The sequence below is a fragment of the Prionailurus viverrinus genome, chromosome A1 (genome assembly GCF_022837055.1).
Source record: "Prionailurus viverrinus isolate Anna chromosome A1, UM_Priviv_1.0, whole genome shotgun sequence".
In the NCBI taxonomy this organism is placed as follows: domain Eukaryota; kingdom Metazoa; phylum Chordata; class Mammalia; order Carnivora; family Felidae; genus Prionailurus; species Prionailurus viverrinus.
Window position 1 is genome coordinate 12,143,500 of NC_062561.1, and position 19,719 is coordinate 12,163,218.

Here is a 19,719-nt window from a genome sequence, read left to right on the forward strand (position 1 = left end):
CTGGGGACCGACCCTCCGTCCCTGCGCGTCCCTGCTCTCCCTAAAGACTCTAAGAAAGTCCGCCACCAGTCGCTGTCTCAAGGCATCCCGAGTTCCCACCTGGCTTTCCCCACCTTACCCTCCCAATCGGTTTCAGGCAAACGGCTCTAACAATGTCGGCCTAAAGCTGTTCTCGGCCTTCGAGTGGAGGCCACGAGAAAGCAGGTGCTCCCCCACCGCCGGGCTCCGGGAGGGCAGGCAAAGAGCCCGCGCTGAGCTCGGGGAAAGTTGGTGGGCCGCCTTTCCTCCTCGACGAACACCCGCTCCGTGGCTTCTCCCAGGGGAAAGAGAAGGTGGCCGGGAGGCCGCTTGCGTCGCCAAACATCCCCCCGCGCTCCTGGGAGCAGCGAAGGACAGGTGCCTTTTCTCCGACGTCCCCGAGAGGCACCCGCTGCACCTCGCTCGCTGCCGCGCCCCCTCCGCGGCACGCGCTCGCCCTCTGCGCCCCGCGCCCTCCCCATTCCCGGGAGCCGGGAGGCTCCGGCTCGCAGGTAATTATTGCCAGCGGGGCCCGGCGGGGAAGCGGGGGTGGGCGCGCCGGCAGGGGCGGGCTGCGCGGCGGGGCGCGGGCATAAAGGGGCGCGGCGCGGTGCGGCGCCCCAGCGCCCGGCTCCCGCGAAGCATGCCCGCCCGCGCCCCGCCGCGCCGCCCGCGGCCGCCGCCGCCTCTGCCGCTTTCGCTGCTGCTGCTGCTGCTGCTGCTGGGCCTGGGCGCCCGCCGCCTGCGCGCCGAGCCCGGCGACGGGGCGCAGACCTGGGCCCGCTTCGCGCAGCCTCCGGCCCCCGAGGCCGCCGGCCTCCTCCACGACACCTTCCCCGACGGCTTCCTCTGGGCCGTGGGCAGCGCCGCCTACCAGACGGAGGGCGGCTGGCGGCAGCACGGCAAGGGCGCGTCCATCTGGGACACGTTCACCCACCACCCCCCGGCGCCCCCCGGCGCCCCCCCGGTAGCCCGCCCGCCGTCGGGCGCCCCGTCGCCGTCCCCGCCCGCTACCGGGGACGTGGCCAGCGACGGCTACAACAACGTCTTCCGCGACACGGAGGGGCTGCGCGAGCTCGGGGTCACCCACTACCGCTTCTCCATCTCGTGGGCGCGGGTGCTCCCCAATGGCAGCGCGGGCGCCCCCAACCGCGAGGGGCTGCGCTACTACCGGCGCCTGCTGGAGCGGCTGCGGGAGCTGGGCGTGCAGCCCGTGGTCACCCTGTACCACTGGGACCTGCCCCAGCGCCTGCAGGACGCCTACGGCGGCTGGGCCAACCGCGCCCTGGCCGACCACTTCAGGGATTACGCCGAGCTCTGCTTCCGCCACTTCGGCGGTCAGGTCAAGTACTGGATCACCATCGACAACCCCTACGTGGTGGCCTGGCACGGCTATGCCACCGGGCGCCTGGCCCCTGGCGTCCGGGGCAGCGCGCGGCTCGGGTACCTGGTGGCGCACAACCTCCTCCTGGTGAGTTCGAGGGGCCGGGCAGAGGGCCACGCGGGGAGAGGGCCTCTGGAGATGCCAGGGGCGAGTGGGGGGCCGAGCCTTCAGCCTAGAGGAAGTTCCATTTGAACACATTCCTGAAGTCACCTAGGGTTGGCATCTTGGGGGGGGGGGAGCTGAGCAGCTGGGGCTTTCCTGGGAAGCCAGGCATTTGGTAACGGGGAGAGAAAAAGGAAAGTTCCTTTCTCTGGGTGTATGGGAATCCCTAGAGGTAAGGAGGGGACGATTTCCCAATAGTAGCTAAGGGGAGAGTGAGGAGGGTGGATGAAAGAAACAGGTTTGTTAGGAAGACGAGCAGGTGGCATTAGCCTCTGCTAGAGTTTGTGGAGATGTCATGGGTTCAGTGTTACTCCAGTAAGATCTGTGGTGTGTGTGTGTGTGTGTGTGTGTGTGTGTGTGTGTGTGTGTGTGACAGAGAGAGAGAGAGAGAGAGAGAGAGAGAGAGAGAGACCCATGTTCACAGTGCAGCAGATGCAAAGGTCTCAAAATGGCATCTCCTGGAGAACTGAGCTTAAACTGTCTTTGGAAGTTCTTTCTATGGCAGGCAGAACTGCGTCCATCAACCATACTAATCATCAGGGCAGTGAAGACCCCTTGGACAATCTTAAACAGGGCTATAGCCGTAAAAATACAGAAGCAACTACAGGATGATCTAGATTGTGCCCTACAACAACAGTATTCCCAAGATCCTTTCTCCAGTTCAGAGGACTCCTTGGTGATGAGATGATCCTTAGCCTGACGCAATTGATTTTGACACCCTTGTGCAGAAGGCTTAGTACATCCTGACGGCAGGAGTTCTTGATATGCCATGATCAGGTTGTCTCTCAGTTCTTCTTCCTAGTTCTTCACTCGGTGCTCAAGATTAGGTCCCACTGATTTGAGGGTTCCTTTATGATAATGTCAGTCATTGGCACATTTTGTACAGAGTTTTATACCACGAGAGAAAGAGTTTTTTTTTTTTTCTGTATATGTGCGAACATTTTAATAAAAGTGTTTACATGTCTGACTTCTCGTACTCTATTTTGGTGACTAGTGGGCTTACGGAAGACCTACTTTAAATTGAGAATTAAGCCACAGATTTTGAACAAATTCAAGATGAAAACCACTTCTACACACTTTTCATGAAGGTCACTGAGGCAGAACAGGACTGGGTTGTTGAGGTGACTAAGCACTCTGAGCTCCTGGTAATGTTGTAATAATGGCTAAATAAGATCGTATGTCAGCTCCTGTGTGCTACCACGGGGCATAGAAGAATGTTGGATTTGTTTGACAACAAAATTGTGATTTCAGATTGATACATATTCTTCTCGTTAAGATACTTTAGAGCAATAGTAAGGAAGTTTATCAGTCTGTCAATTCTTTAAGGAACCAAAATACCTTAAACACCACCTGTTCATTGTTGGTGATAGATAAGGTATGGGAAGAAATGGTCCCTCTTTTGAAGAGAACATAAGCAAATTTTAGTTCATACCAGAAACAAACAAGAAATTTGTAGACCAGCTGGAGGGTCCGATAGACCATTCCTGCAAAATCACTACTTTAGATTTAAATCATACAAGTTCTATTTTTAGAGTGCATGTGTTAAACTCTGTATGTATACAAAAAGTCATCAGTTTTTATTGCAGTGACTTACATGATCCTTTCACATATAAAATCAGGACTGGGGACTGAAGGAGCTTTCTAGTAGACTGGTATTTGAAATGGTAAACATGCTTTTTTTTGATCCTTGTTCCCACTCTTGGCCCTCTGATTAACTTTTCAGTTATAGTTTTGTGTCTTTACACACAAAAAACTTGACAAACACTAACCATCCTTCCCAGAAACACAGTGGACTTTGTATTCATAAGAAATTAGTTAACAGGTGGACATTTGGTTTTGCTGAGGCTGCAAACAAAATGCTAGTAGCTGTAAAATATTAATTTTGCTTTCAAATTTCTTTGGTTTGGAATGTAGCCATTCTTATATACTATGAAGAGGTAACTTGTCGTTATCAAAAACAATAGCTTAATTTTTTCATATGAGATATTTTCATTGTGTTTTCAATGTTCTTTCTTGGTGGCTGTGTTCAGGACAGGAAGGTAGGGAAGTTTGGACCTTATTTGAAAAGGTAAGACATATTGTGCATATATGGGTAATAGAACATTTCAGCCAGGGCTTAGATATTGCTGTTAAGGCCACTAAGCCCCTAGCATATTCTTTTGCATTTGGGGATCTGATGCTGGTGAAGGAGCAAAGTGGCCAGCACCCCTTCCCTGCCCCATTGTGTGCTTCCACTAATTTGCAGACTAAAGAGACCCCCCCCCCCCGACCGGGGAGACTGGGGATTTGAACCAACCTTCTCTCCTAGCCGCCCACCCTCACCCCTGCGCTAACCCCGAGTTCAAGAATCGTTGTCTGATGGCCTGGAGGACAGGAGGCAGGTCAAACAAACAGCAGGTTGAATAATGGAGGGTTCTGCTCAAAATGGAAGTCTCCATATTCTTTTGGGTTCCTGGTACTGAGATAAACCTTGAAAAAATTGTGTGTGTGTGTGTGTGTGTGTGTGTGTGTGTTTAAAAGAGAGCCAGAGTCAGAGACTGGGAGAAACAGAACTAAAAGGTTTTCCCCAGAGAGCTCTAGGACCCTGGGTTATTTTGCTCATCTGAGTATAACCCAGAAAGAGGACGCACCTTTTCTCTGTGACTTGTAGAGAGACTGCTATACCTTCACAGCTCCTGATGTCCCCTGAAAAACTAGCATTGAGGCCTGTAGTTGGGGTTCTGGCCCCAGCAGTGCCTCTGAGTTTTTATTCTGCCCATGGGTTTCTGAGAGGGCCAGGACCGCGCTGAAGGTACGTGTGGGCTTCCCATGTGGGAGTCTTGCAAATGTTTGTACAGGGAACCTGTGGAAAAAGACACTTTCTTTCACTTAGGACATGGGACTAGGCGAGAATACTTTGGATGCTAATGGGTGGTACAGACATGATTGGCATCGAGCAGGCTATGCATTAACATCAAAGCTCACATCTTAGCTGATCTGTCTGCAGCATTTGTCTAGACACTGTTCTCTTTCTTGACACACTTCCTCAACTTGACTCTCTTGCTTCCCCTCTCAGCTCACTGGAGATTTCTGTGTCCTCCTCACCTTGCCTCTAGATATTGGAGGGCCCAGGGCTCCATCATGGCACCTTTTCTCTAGATTCACTCCAGGTGAACTCTTTGAATGCTCTAGACTCTGATGACTCCAAGTTTGGAGTCTCCAGCCAGACTTGTGCTCTGAGCTCCAGACGGTCCTGTGCTTCCCATACCCATTATGGCAACTCTGAACTTTCAGTTGGTCGGGCCCCAAGCCTTAACTCTTCCCTTTCTCTCACATCTTACTTGCAATCTATCAACAAATCCTACTGCCCTACCTACCTTCAAAACGTACCCAGAATCCAACCACTTCTCCTTCTATCTGGAGCTACAGATCCAAGTCCCTGTCAGATTCTGCCTGGATAATTGGAATAGACTCGTAGCTGATGCCCTTGCGCCCTGGGGTGTTTCATGATGGACATTCTCAAGGATATCGTCCTGCGTGAGCAAGACAAAGTCCCTCATTTATTAAAATCCCACCTTTCCTTGAAGAACCAGTTCACATTTGAACTGGTCTTCTCTTTGGTTCCACACCCGAATGCCATATCTTCCTTCCCTGGAACCCCACTGTGCCTCATTTCTGATCCCTTCTACCACACCTCCTTCATGTGACCATTTCCTCCTTTCACTGCCCCACTGGCTGGGCAATTCCTTAAGTAAGGAAGTCATATTCACTTGATCTCTCCTAAAGTGCCATCTTGTCCTTGGTAGGTGCTCAGTGAGTGCTCCTGGCCATTTAATAGCCTGACTTTGCCTCTATAATCTGATGCTCCTAGGGTTTTCTTTCTTTGTCAGTCTTTCTAGCCACTCTCCAATGGGACGAGGAGTGCCAAATCCTAACTGTGTAGAAGATCAGCAAGCATAATGGGGCAGAACGTGACATTTTCAGTAAAAATTTAAGGTTCATCAGATTTATGATTCCATTGTAAAGATTACCAAACAATTAAAAACTATAGTCCCTATGCAATATTATGAAGAAGTTTCCAGAATTGGAGGTGGGGGAAATCTCCTGGCTGGCTTTAGTAGTGTGTTGAAGTAGCTTTGTTATCTAGTTGAGTTTTCATTTCCCAAGTAATAGTGGAGGCAATTTATCTGGCAGATACATGTTCAAATTATATATGCCATGTACTTTTGGGAGGCACTTTACCAATTTTCCTCTCACTGAAATATATTTGGTGCATAGATGGAATAATCAACTGGGTTGAACGTTAAAGTATTTTATAGAATACTGCTGAATTCCTTAGTGTGTTTAATCATAAATAGTTAAAAATATCTCCCAAAGAGCCTGACTCACTCTTCTTTGAATAGCTGACTGAACACGCTGTTTTTTTTTAAAGGTTACAGTCAAGTCCAAGAAGAATTTTAAGACTAGAAAAAGGACTATAATTTCAAATAATTTCAAATAATTTCAAAATGGTAGCAATGTTTAACAGTGTTAATAAAAAAGAGGAAAAGTACAAACTACTCAACCTTCAAATAATGTCCACATGTACTTCTTAAGTACAAAGTGAATGAATGTTCAACTGTGTACCTGGCTGTGTAGTTAGTCATGACTTTGGCATATAGAAGTCTTATGAGTTCTATTAAGTGTTCAGACAATATGGTTGCTCTAAGCCAGAATTTTATTATAATTAACTTGTACAAAATGTGCCTTTCTTTCCATGAATGTCATCTTTTCAAGGCACCAGGGAAAGTTTAGGTGTAGGAGGAGAACAGAATACATGCTTAATGGGAGGACAAGAAACAAAGAGTGGATGAGTAACAATACACAGTGTTAGTGAGTCCTCCGGGGTCCACACCTCCTCAGAAACTACTAAATTACACTTCTCACTCGTACTTACACAGAGAAGCATCGTCTACCTTTTGTATGCTCCGTCTTGGTACAAAGTCAGTCTGAAGGATCACTCTACTTCTTTGCCGCTCCATCTTGGGATAAACCGTTATTTAGCCTTCAGACTCCACGCTGATATTTCCGTTACGTGCTAACAACAGGAAGAGTGGATTGTTTTACTCATTTGTGACTCCTTGAGGTCCCAGACTGTAAGATCATATTTATTTTTCAATTTTAGTGCTTACCTCCCAGAAGAATACGATCGATATAATTTTTAATGAAGGAATAAATGCAGATGTAAAATCATCTCTACCTTATTTCAGTATGTATGTCCTTTTTTTCTCTCTTCTCAATTGAATACTTAAAGTCTGTTTTCTCACACAGTGTCTGGGGAGGAGTTTAAAACCGTGAGGAAGAACAGGGAAAAAATTCTTGCCCAGATAGGTGTATGACCTTTGTGCATTTCCAGGGCAAATAATACCCGCATTTCATCCAGTGACAAAGAAAGAGGGGAAGGGGAAGAATGTGACTGTGTAAGTGCCCCACCTGGAGGCTGTGCCGTCCTCTCTACTCACATCGCTTTGGCAGAATTCAGTCACGTGGTGTAAGGAGCCTGGGACTTATTGTCCCGCTGCATAGCCAGGAGCTCAGCAGATAATTCTAGTTGTGTTGAAACCAGGTGGAACCAGATCTTTCAGGCAACGAGGGATCTCTGCCACACCGCCTATCTCCCAGGTATATTGTGAGAAGGAAAACAAAATCATAAATGTCAACATGTTTTGAAAAATGGAAAGAACTCTACAGAGGTGAGGTATGAATTTATTGTCAATCATAATAATAAAAAAAAGCAAAACCACGAGCTATTTAGGAGAGAGGAATTAGACAAAGACTTTAGAAAGTGTTGCCCTACCTAACTTCTTCACATGCAACTTATAGCACTCAATGGAACAAAATTTTCACAGTTATTGCAATAGCGTTTGACCAAAGATTATTCAAGTCATTTTTGGAATGATCTATTTTACCCAAAACACATTACCAACTACCTTTGTTTGGACCCAGTTTGGTGTTTGAAAGAAATATACTCAAGTTTACAACTGCTATAATTTGATATGTTGACCAAACTAAAGGTAACTATTTCGTGAACTTTTGTGGTCTCAGTCTGAGTAGATTTTTTATTGATAACATTATTGTTTAAAGTATAGATGTCAGAACATCATCCATGAACCATTATCTTTGTGGTTTGATGAAATACTCAAAATAAACTAAAAGTTGTGACGTACGTTAAGTGAAATACAGTGGTTAAGCAAATACTATTTCCATGCCTGTAGTGCATCTTTATTTGATGGTTAGAAGGTTAGAAATATAGGGGCGCCCGGGTGGCTTTGGCTCAGGTCATGATCTCGCCATTCTCAAGTTTGAGCCCTGCGTCGGGCTCTGGGTTGACAGCTGGGAGCCTCAAGCCTGTTTTGGATTCTGTGTCTCCTCTCTTTCTGCCCCTCCCCTGCTTGTGCTCTCTCTCTCTCTCTCTCTCTCAAACACAAATAAACATTAAAAAAATTAGAAAAAAGGAAAGAAATACAAGGGGCTGGGGAAATCCCAGGTCACATTTCTTCTCAGGACAAACCACTCACAGTGACTCTCCTGGGGTCCTCTAGCTTCTGCTCGACTATTTGCAGGAAGAGGAACTCAGTTCCTCCCAAGTAATCCACTCATTCTCATCTCTTATATTGAGTGGGAAGCCTGTCTCTTCATTTTAGGACTTCAGTACAGGACTTACCCCTGGTTGGCTCTTGGCCTTTCCAAATCTCAAAGAATAAAACGAACTGCTTTTTGATGAGACAGCCTTTCAAATATCTGAAAAGGCCACTTTGTTCTTCCTAAGTATTTTCTCTTCATGCTGAAGTCTGCCTCAAGGAGAATTAGAGGAAGCCGGACATTTAGCCAAGGCCCCCTTCTTGGGAGCCTGCCATGTGGCAGGCAGGCAGGCATGTTGAATCCTGAGAATGCAAATATGACCCTAGAGAGGCCTCTGTATCTTCTCACACTTGAGGATAAGGTCGAGTGGGAGGTGGAAAAGTTGACCTTCCTGTTTCTCCAGGGGTGGGAAGAGGGGCATGGTCTTCAAGGAGCAGAGCCCTCCAGGGTTGGTTGTCAGACCTGCGTGTGTCCCACCATCCTTAACAAGGGGCTGGAGATGGGTGTAGATGTAAGGGGCCGGAGGTTTCCAGACTCCGGATCCTGCAGAGAATAGGGACCTCTGGCTGTATTTACACGTTCTTTTTGTGAGGGACCAGGGGATGGCTCCAAAGCCACAGGGGAGGTGAGGGGTGGTAGGGAATGTATGTCATCTCCAGGCGCCTGCAAATCTTTGCGGGGGGGTGCTCCTCCTCCTTCCTGTCTGACACCCCCGTCTCTCTGGATTCCTCCTCATTTGGTCTTTTCCCTCCAGCCCCTTCCCCTATCAGTGACATTACTTCTCTCCTGGTGCTGGCTTCTCTTTACTCAATGTCAGGCCTTTCTGCTGGGGCTTGGCAGAGGCAGGGGGAGGGAAGGGTGGCAGGGTCTTTCGTTCTGGGATCAGGTACATCTTCCCTGAAGTGATCTGAAGCCAAACGGAAGTCATAGCACAGATATTTTCAAAGTACACTCTTTGGGCTGCGTGAGAGATTCAGCTTCCTCTTGTTTACCTAACGTGGGCTGTGTTTACCTTGAACCAATCGCTTGGCCCTTTCCACCCTTCCTGGTCAGGGTTACATGTCACAGCCTCCCTGGACCCACAAAGGACAAAAACTTCTCTCTCAGTCTGCAGGTCTGTTCCAGATATACAAGAGGCTGTGGCTGGGGGGAGTGATGGCGGTTTAAGGGTTTAAGGGAAAGGCTCTCACATTTCCACAAAAAGAAGGATAAGGTAAGACCCCTGCCCTCATGTCCCTTAGAGATTAGTAGGGGAGATAGGGTTGTCAAATAATTACATTGAAATGTGTAAGTGCCTTCATAGAAGTAAGTACCAGGGACGACGCGGGTGCCAAGAAAGGAGGGTAAGAGTTTTGGGGGTAGTCGGGGAAAACTATGCTGGTGAGATCAGGGGCTGGCAAGCACTTCTGCAGAGGGCCAGGTCTTAGGCTTTGTGGGTCGTGCAGTGTCTGTTGCAAGCACTCGCTTGTGTCCGTGCAGTTAGAGGGTGGCCATAAGCAACGTGTAAATGAATGGGCACGGTTCGTTTACAAAAAGAGCTGTGGGCTCCTATTGCTGGGGCTGGTGTGCAGGCACCCAGCATAAGAAGGGCTTGTGATGGTCCGGGAGAGCGGCATGCGGTTGGGGTAGGTGGCAATTCGCCCCACAGGATCGGTCGTTGGAAGGGCTGAAGCATCGGGGGAAAGGAGGGAAAGAAGCTGGAAAAGCAAACCTAGAATTTTTCAAGTCCTCTCTTAGAATTTGAGGTACAGAACCAATTGTAGCTGCCCCAGATGTTTAGGGCGCATTTCTTTTCCTGGACACTGACTGAGGATAATGCCGTCCAAGACTGCATTAACCGTTTTGGCTGTCACCTCCCCGTGGACTGGCTTAGTTTGTAGTCAGTTAAAGCCTCTCGGGGTCTTTAGTGTTTCCCTGTGTAAGTTGCCGTTAAGCCAGACCTCTCCTGAAATCTTTTGTTGCTTATTTTTGAACTTTTAATCTTAGTAAATCTCATCTTCACTGGGCAACAGAGGCAGTTACCACCGATGGATAATTCAGTTAAAGGAATAGCGGGACGTGCATACGGTGGAATAGTATTTGGGTATTAAAAAGTTGATATATGGTGATTAAAAAGTTGCACATGGTATGTTAAGAGAAAAATGCCAGTTGTATTATGCTTCTTACATAGCTCTGCTGATAACGACATGTGACTAAGTAGTGAGCACTTTACAGCTCTTGGGCCGTGCGGGGCTCTCTCTAGCCCCTTCCTGACATAACCAAAACTAGATTTGGCATTCCTGCTTGGTGCTTCCATAAAATCCTGTATTACTTCTCTAACCACACTTGACCCATTTTACTGAAGTGATTTGTTTGCTTGTCTTCCCTCGACAGACCTCAGCTTTGAGATGCCAGGAACCATGTTTATATTCCTGTTTTATACCTGGAGCCTCACAAGGGAGGCATGCAAGGGAGCATGCAGATGTTTGTTGCAGGAATGAGAGAATACACCCCCTCCAAGAACGGGGAAAGGAAAAAAGTTAACAGTGGGTTATTTCTGGATGGTGGGATTACAGAAGACTTAAAAAAAATTTTATTTTTGAGAGAGATAGAGCGTGAGCGGGGAGGGGCAGAGAGAGAGGGAGACACAGAATCTGAGGCAGGCTCCAGCTGTCAGCACAGAGCCCCACGTGGGGTTCGAACCCACGAACTGAGAGATCATGACCTGAGCCCAAGTCGGATGCTTAACCGCCTGAGCCACCCAGGCACCCCCAGATGATTTTTTTTTTTTTTTGCTTTCTGGTTATCTGGATTTTCTGATTTTTCTGTAAGCAAAATGTATTACTTTTGTGATAGAGAAATAGTAAGTAGTATTTCTGGAAAAAGATGGAAGATTGAATTTACCCACTACAATTTTTTTCTCTTCCTTGAAACCCCATGAAACTGTAGTAAAGAAACTGCTAAAGAATGAAGGTGGGGGAGGAGTGAGGGCAGGAGAGAAGGAGGGAAGGGGGTGGAGACAAAGACCCACACAGTGGAGACAGCAGAGTAGCAGCAAAGCTTTGGGAGCTGAAAAGCAGATGTACGAGTGTTATTGACTGAGCAGGCCTAAGAAGGTAGACTGTTGGCAGTAGGAGAGGCCAAGAACAAATCCCAGCATTGCAGAATCTCCAGGAGGCTCCGAGAGTAGCAAGACCAAATCGTCTGGATCTGGAGGAGAAGGGAGTTAAGTGCTCACATGAGGAGAACCGGCTGAAGGTTATTTAAGAAAGAACCAGATTCCTAGATCACCCCCTTCTCCTCACTGCTGGGCATCTGCCCCTTCTCCACTCAGGAGAAAACTAGAGGTTAATTTTCTAGAGAGTAAAAAATGGGAAGTGTCTGGGCTTAGGGACACCAGGCACATTTGAGGGCATGAGTCCTATACTGAAAATAAAGAGTAAGTGAACATATGCAGCTGACAGCTGAGACACCCCCAGCCTCCCCCCCACCCCACCCTCCATCTTCCCTACCAGGGTCTCAGAAGGCTGACAGTGTGGCCTGCTCTCCAGGTAGAGATTGGAAGAATCTTCTCCAGGGAATCTGATGAGTTCATGTGGAAAGACCTCAGATACTGATCCTAATGTTTTCCACAACAATTAAATGAGACAGATCCCTCTACAGTGAAACTCAAAGTCAGCCAACCCCACCTACACTGTAGCTCAGACCTTCCAGTCAGGTTTTTTGTTTGTCCTTCTTAAATATGAATAGGCAGTCAAAGATCAACAGACATCTGAGGAAAGCCTCTAACATGAAAGATTGAGACCCACACAAATAAAGAAACAACAACAGAACGAACAACTAATTTTGAAGGAAACTTGGAGAAACCAAGAATATGCAGGGAGAAAATGCTCAAACCCCCCTACCAAACCCTCAGTCAAAACATACAAACTTCCAGTTATCAAATAAGTCATGGAATGTAATCTACAGCACGGTGACTATAGCTCATAACATTGTATTGTATATTTGAAATTTGCTAAGAGAACAGATCTTTAAAGTTCTTAACAGAAGAAAACTGCAACTCTGTGTGGTGACGGATGTTAATGAGACTTATTGTGGTGATCACTTATAGTATATACACATATTAAGTCACAGTGTTGTATACCTGAAACTAACATAATGTTATATGTCGGTTATAGCTCAATAAAGAAAAACAAATGTTAAAACCCCCAATGGGAGTCTGAGATAAGAGAAGATTCTGAATACAGGATGTAAGAAAAGGATAACAAGATGGGGGGGAATACTTGAGAATGAAATACATTATAACAGAAATGAAAAATTTAATAGAAAAGTTGGAACATAAAGGTGAGGCATGAAACCTAATAATGTAGCAAGAAGACAGAGAGATGAATGGAAAAAAAGTCAAAGAGGTGGGAGATAAAGGTGTGACATTCAAATAATGAGAGTTCCAGAAGGAGAAAGCAGGGGTGCAGTAGGGTGTTAGGCTGTGGCCCTCAATGAACCATGCCGGCCAGTAGCCATGATCTGTGCCTCCCCCTTCCCGGACTGTGGGCTTGACAGCAGATGTGTTTTGTTCCACGGAACATAGTGAATGTGAAGCAACCAAAAGTTTAATTAAAGTGCATTCACATTGGAAGTCTTTCTGGATTGCTCCGTCATGAGAACCGGTGTCAGCACGTGGGCTGGTTTACTGAAAGGTGAAGACAGACTTTGGAAGATCAAAGATCACCCTGGATGTTCTCGCCACCGGTGAGATCCCAGCTGAGTGCAGCTATATGCGTGACCTCTGCTACATCACATGGAGCAGAGGAACTGTCCAGGTAAGCCCCGTTAACCCGCAGAGACCAGAGAAATCATAAATCCTTGTTATTTCAATCCCCTGACCGGGGTGGTTTGTTTTATAGCAATAGATAACTGATAGAAAGAGAAGGCAAATGATGAAGTAATTCCAAGATATTTCCTAGAACTGGAAGGTGTGAATTCCCATACTGAACGTGAGGTACCTGGGGAGTCATTATAGAACAAAGCTGCTGTGGTACAGCAGGGCCAATGGGTCCATGAGCAAGGGATCATGGCTTTTTATTTTGCCATGTTCTATTAAACATCTTCACAGTTCCCTGTGAAGCGTGGCAGTCTGCCCAGCCATGCCAATACCATGTTATGGCAGTTGTGGCCTCCTGGCTTCTGGCTTTAAGCACCACCCACTGCCTGGTCTCTGTTACTTCAGGGTGTCATGGCCTCCATGGATGATAACAAGCCCAGCTCTGTGATGGCCTCTCCAACCATCAGCCTTGACCTGCAGAGAACTGCCACCACACCAGCGATGCTTGTGCGCCCTCATGGCATATTCCCAATGGACTTGGTGCATGGTGTCTCTCCCTCTGGCGCTCAAATGAAACGCCAAACGCTAGTGGGTTGTTTGGCCTTACATAATATCCTCATTCCAGTACGCCTACGTCTCTTGGCTTCTTGTATTCCTTCCTTTCTCAGCTGTCAGGGAAACTCAAGCATTTCTGCCCACTCAGCGTTGGCCATCACTTTTTCTAGGCTTCTCAGAGCCATTCGAGCAGCAAGTTTGCCCTGTGTCCCGAGGTCCTGGCCAGAGCATTAACACACATTTCTGGAGAGAGTGCTCCGTAGTCAACAAATTCTGTGTTGTCTTGTCTTACATTCCAGTTCTGGAATCCAGGGCCCTCCAAATTCAATCCCGGTAGTACTCCTTGGGTTCTTGCCACTACATTCTAAATATTTTTTTGGTTTTTTTTTAAGTTTATTTATTTGACAGAGAAAGCACAAGTGGAGGAGTGGGCAGAGAGGGGGGCGGAGAGAGAGAACCCCAAGCAGGCTCTGCTGTGTCAGCACGGAGCCCTGACTCGGGGCTTGAACTCCTGAACCGTGAGATCATGACCTGAGCCAAAGTCGGATGCTTAACCGACTGAGCCAGCTAGGTGCCCCACTACATTCTAAATCTTGAAGCTACTTTGGCATATAATGTCTTGCCTCCTCTGTAGGTCCAGCTGCCTCCAGGTTTTAAACCTGGGATTTAACCCTACTTAGTGGCCTGTCAACTTCTGAGGGAGGCACCTGCTGTCTTTTAAGGGTGAGGCCTCTTCAGCATAGGGAAGTGCTATCTCTTATTAGGCAAGGGCCAGCCACCTCTGTAATCCCCAAGGGTTCTAAGGGTTCTGAAGATCCCAGCAACTATGGCCCATGTTCCAGAGTCCTAGGTTTTCCCAACCAGGGCTCTGACCTTGGCATGACAGACCCACCTTAACTGAGCATTTAAACATCTCTGCAGCTCTGTATCTCTACCAGGTCCTAGGACTGAGGCTAAGCTGTGTGTATACTTCCACTTCAGGAGATAAGCTACTAGTGAAACCCTTTGGCTCTCATATTGAGTCTTTGCTTCTTAAAGGCCCTTGGTTTCTCATGATCTCTCTGCGGAGACTCAGTACAGTATGATAGGAACCAGTCAGTTCGCCCCTCCTTGTGGGCATTGGAATGCCTGGATCATTGCACCTACGATGCATTCCCCTTCACCATGACATTTCCCCAGGTTCCACTGGTGAAATATTTGGCAATTGGAACACTGTCTTGTGCCAAGAAACTATCTGCCCCCTTAATATTACCCAGAATGGCACTTTCTTTCCCTTCTAGGAAGTGAAACCTGACTTGTGTTTGTTTAGGTCTTCTGAGATGCAAATGTCAGAACAGGATTAGATATGTAAAACATTTATTGAAGGAAACAACTGTGAAGGATAAAGAGGAAGGAGAACAGAAGGCAGAGCCTTTAGACCATGACTTGTCTGACATCTGTGAAAGAGAGTGGGCAAGAAGTAGGTTTAGGTGGGAAGAGTCTCAGATGGCAATACAGATCTAAGAAAGATACAGCCAGGCCAGTCAACATTGCCTATTAGAGGGGTCCCCATCCTGCAGGAATGGGTCTACATTAGTACCCCTGCTATGTTCAGTCATAAGGGAGTAGCCTGTGAGAAGCATGACCTCAGGGCCAATGAAGCAGTGGGTCCAAAGGGGTAGCAACTGGTGCTATGGGTCAGTTATGCTTCTCAGAACAGGAAACTGAGCAGTGCATTTTCACGGCTACTACAAACACTCCAAACACCAGTGAGGAATGCCACTCCCAAGAGGGGAATTTCCAACCAGAATTTTTCTAATATATATTTCCAACCAGATTTTGATATTTATTTAAACTATCAATCATTTATGAAGGTAAAAGAATGAGATTTCAAACTTCTCAAAGTCTCAAAAGCTAAATCTTCCATGCACCCTCCATCAGGAGCATGATGGAGACAAGAAGGAAGAAGGAAGAAGACAGAACAGTAAATCTAATCCAGGAACGTGACGGTGAATTGTAGACCCAGGAAGTCAACTGTGCAGCAGAACTAAGAGCAACCAGTCCAGAAGGGGAGAAGATTCTAGAAGTGTGTCTCCAAGAAAAATATTGGAGGCTGATGTGAACTTGTAGAAATTTATGCTGACGGGCTGTTGGAAAGTGTGGGAAGAATTAGACACAAGCACAAAGAAAACCAAGGAAATGAAAAAGCAATGCAATTAGTAACTTTAAGGAAAACAAAAATAAGAAAGAAAACAGTCTTAATTACCATGTTATAAAGCCCAGCTGTGAGTAATAGTCACATTAGCAGAGTAATGTCAGTTATGGAACATTAGTTTTTTAAACCAAACTCTGCTGTATAGCTAAGTCCTCACCTACCATAACAGGAAGTCAGTGGATACTGCCTAAAGTGTGGAAGTATGGAAGTGTGTAAATTTCAAAAGGTATAAGAGTCAAAGGTATTAACTTCTGCCAAGGGGACCTGGGGAGATTGTAGGGGGGTGGAGAGTAGGCAGAACTGCAATTATTGTTACAAGTTGCATAAAAATTAAAAAAAAATTTATCATCACTTAAAAACATTTTTTATTTTTTTCTTTTTATTTTTTTATTTTTTTCTTTTTTTTTTATGAAATTTATTGACAAATTGGTTTCCATACAACACCCAGTGCTCATCCCAAAAGGTGCCCTCCTCAATACCCATCACCCACCCTAAAAACATTTTTTTAAATGTTTGTTTTTGAGAGGCAGTCAGATTGTGAGCAGGAGAGGGACAGAGAGAGGGAGACACAGAATCTGAAATAGGCTCCAAGCTCTGGGCTGTCAGCACAGAGCCTGACACAAGGCTCGAGCCCACAAACCGTGAAATCATGACCTGAGCCGAAGTCGGTCGCTTAACAAACTGAGCCACCCAGGCACCCCGAAATTTTTATCATCACTTTAAAACTTAATTTTGTGGGGTGCCTGGGTGGCTCACTCAGTTTAGGGTCCAACTCTTGAGTTTGGCTGAGGTCATGATCTCATGGTTGTGAGATTGAGCCCCACATTGAGCCCCAGGTCAAGCCTTACACTGGGCTCCGTGCTCAGACTTTTAAGCAGAGCCTGTTTAAGATTCTCTCTCTCTCTCTCTCTCTCTCTCTCCCCCCACCTGTCTTCCCCACTGTCTCTAAAAAATAAATTTTTAAAAACCTTACTTTTGTTAGTTATAGTGCTTATTTGTAACATTTTGGTCTGTAGAACACTTTTTGAATTGAGCTTTGCAGAATTTCCAAATTTCCAGATTAATGCTTTGTGAATTTTCATCCTTTTGATGATAAAAATGTTGAAAAGAAATAGGACTGTGAGTAAACTCTGTTTACTTGTTGTTAGTGGCCTTGCCTCAGTGGGACAGCTCCTATTAATTAGTGTTGCAAACACCTGTCAGTGTTAGACAGTAAGCAACCAGTAAATTTTTGCTTCATCAATGAATACTCTTAAAATATAGCTTTCAAGCATCAATTACTCAAGAAGCAACAATACTATCATATAAATTCATTTCTGACTAGTTTTTAAGTACTTTTCTCTCAAATATGAATGCACAGCCAAGCATCAAAAAGTATTTGAAGAAAGTGCTCAACATGAAACAGAATAAAATAAATAAACAGAAAAGCAAACCAAGAGAAGCAAATTGTGCAAGAAATTAAATACACACAAACTGAAAAAAGAACAGAGAATATTAAAAAAAATTCTTGGACCTCCACAACGTGATCGTTTAGTAAAAAGTTTGGAGAGTAAAGTAAAAGAAATGCCCCCAAAGTAGTGCAAAACGACAACGAAATGGAAATGTTAGAGACAAGGGGGAAAGATTGAAAAGATCAAGTACAAAAGTCCAACATCAGACTAACAGGAGTTTCAAAAAAGAGAATATGGAATAGAGGGCAGGAAATTACTAGAGAAATAACATAAGAAAATGCCCCAACACTGAATGTGAGCCTTCTGCTTTAAACTGAGATCCTAGAACAATGAATGCACAGTTGTAGAGGGATTTCGAAAGCTTATCTTCAATGTAATCTGTTCTAAGACTCTAATGGAAGGTATGCACCAGCAAAATTACAGAGCAAATAAGAAGAAGAAACTGGATCCAGAAGAGTATGGCTCCAATCCATGAGAAACAGAGAAAAATCCTAGGACAAGCACAGCTCTAGGCAGCATCTAGTCCAGATAAAACCAGGAAGATGGAAAGGTCTAGCAGAGCAGGTGGAAATGTACTCAGTGGAACAGGTGGTATGGCAGTGAATAGGATGGAGAATCATGAAAGCATTTAAGCGCACGGGATATTTTGCAGGTTTAATAATGAGGTGATTGTTTTTTCAGGGGAAAATAAAAAACTGCCCAAAAAAGGCGGTGGGGGGCAGGGGGATATTGTTAGTGTCCTATTTGGCTTTGCAATGACCAATATTTATATAAAAACCTTGAACTGATTAATGATTTGAATAACAACAGACATTTGGGAGAATAAAGGAAGAAAGTTGGGGAATGTAAAAGTGCCATCTCTTCCTTACCATGATGCTGTATTAAATTTTGGAATAAGCAGGTCATTTAGGACCATGATGGTAATTGCTGGAGGAAACCAGCTAAAAGTTAAATGTGGCTGCCTGCAGGGAGCAGGAGAGGGAGTTTGAGGGGGTGTGGAAAACACTGTTTTTCATGGTTGGCCTTTGGTACTATTTGATTTCAAGCTACATGAATGGATTTATGTAATTAGAATAATTTTTAAAAACCTGTACCACTGAATAATGCTTTATAGAACTTGAAGTGCTTTTGTGTATATTGGGGGGGCAGGTAAATTAGTTGAGAGGCTCAGAGTCTAGCTGACTTTCCCGTGGCTGCCAACTGGGATCAGAACACAGCTTTCCTGAACCGGTTCCCAGCACACATTCCATTAATGCAGGCTGCCTGAGCACAGTTTCATTTGGGGGTGTGCTAGTGAATGTCTAGACTGAGAGAAAGTTCCCTTCTTGTCCACATATTAGCACTCTGAAATGGAGGAGAATGTGAGCCCTAACTTGTCACCAGTGTTTTTTACCTTCATTAAATATCTAGAGACTCACCATTACTAATATTTAACAAAACTCTAAACCATATACATCAGTTCCCCTAATTGTTGCTACGTCATTCCCCAGGACTTACTGGATTCCACGTGGTGGGTTGGGATTAGGGAAGTTTTCTCTGCAGTCATGTCACTTCGACTGGGCTGGGCTCTCTCGCATGATGGGCAGTTAGTGCACAGTTTGTGAGCCTCAAGTCAGTCACATTTCTTATGTGGAAGCTAGCTTCAGCTTAGCAAGCACCCCAAGAGAACCAACTAGAAGGAAGTGGTGTCATGTAGCTTCACTTCTGTCAGATCAGTCACAACCCCCGGAGTCAGGGGGAGGGGGAACACGGACCCCTCAGGGGGAGGAGTGGCAAGGTCACGGTGTACTGGATCGTGCGGGATGTTCTGTCTTTGAAAAATATGAGTTGCCACACATCACAGGCTTTCCAGCTCCCAGTGATCTGTCTGAAATGTCTTTTTCCATCTCCCCAGGACCTACACATCTTTCAATATATGGTTTGGAAATTACCTCCTATGTGAAGACCTCTCCACAGGAAGGAGTTTTCCTTTTCTCTGAAGCTCCATTGTATTTTTTTTTTTAATCCTTCTTATGGCCCTTTCATTTTCTTTTTTTTTGAAGACCTTATTTATTTGAGAGAGAGAGAGCGAGAGAGAGCGAGCACAAGTGGGGGCAGTACAGAGGGAGAGGGAGAAAGAGAATCTTAAGCAGACTCCATACCCAGTGTGGAGCCCCACCTGGGGCTCGATCCCACGACTGTGAGATCATGACCTGAGCCGAAATCAAGAGTCGGATGTTTAACCTAACTGACTGAGCCACCCAGGCACCCGGGCCCTTTAATTTTCCATCTTATGTCACAATCATTTTGTGTACATGGGCTTTGATCCCACACTATCTGCCCTGCACAAATTGCCTGTTGCTTAAATGTTTGCTTGGCGAAATAATGATTACACGATAAGACATATAATAGTTGTGAAAAAAGTGTGTTTCAATTCAGAGGTCTTGTTTGATTTTCCTTTGCAATTCTAATTTCAGAAACATTGGAAGGAAGCAATCTCTCAGGAGTTACAGCAGAAACTGCCTAAGGCTGCCTCCCTGTGTTTATTGCTAATCTGTGAGAAACAAGGGGTGGG

The 19,719-nt window shown here is 45.8% G+C and overlaps 1 protein-coding gene across 1 annotated transcript in view; it reads left to right on the top strand.

Moving 5' to 3' along the window:
- Positions 1-661: 661 nt before the first annotated feature.
- KL (klotho) overlaps positions 662-19,719 on the top strand; it is a 47,432-nt gene continuing 28,374 nt past the window's right edge. The window contains exon 1 of the mRNA XM_047873754.1: positions 662-1,489. Within this exon, the coding sequence (XP_047729710.1) occupies positions 662-1,489 (828 nt within the window). The remainder of the gene's footprint in view (positions 1,490-19,719) is intronic.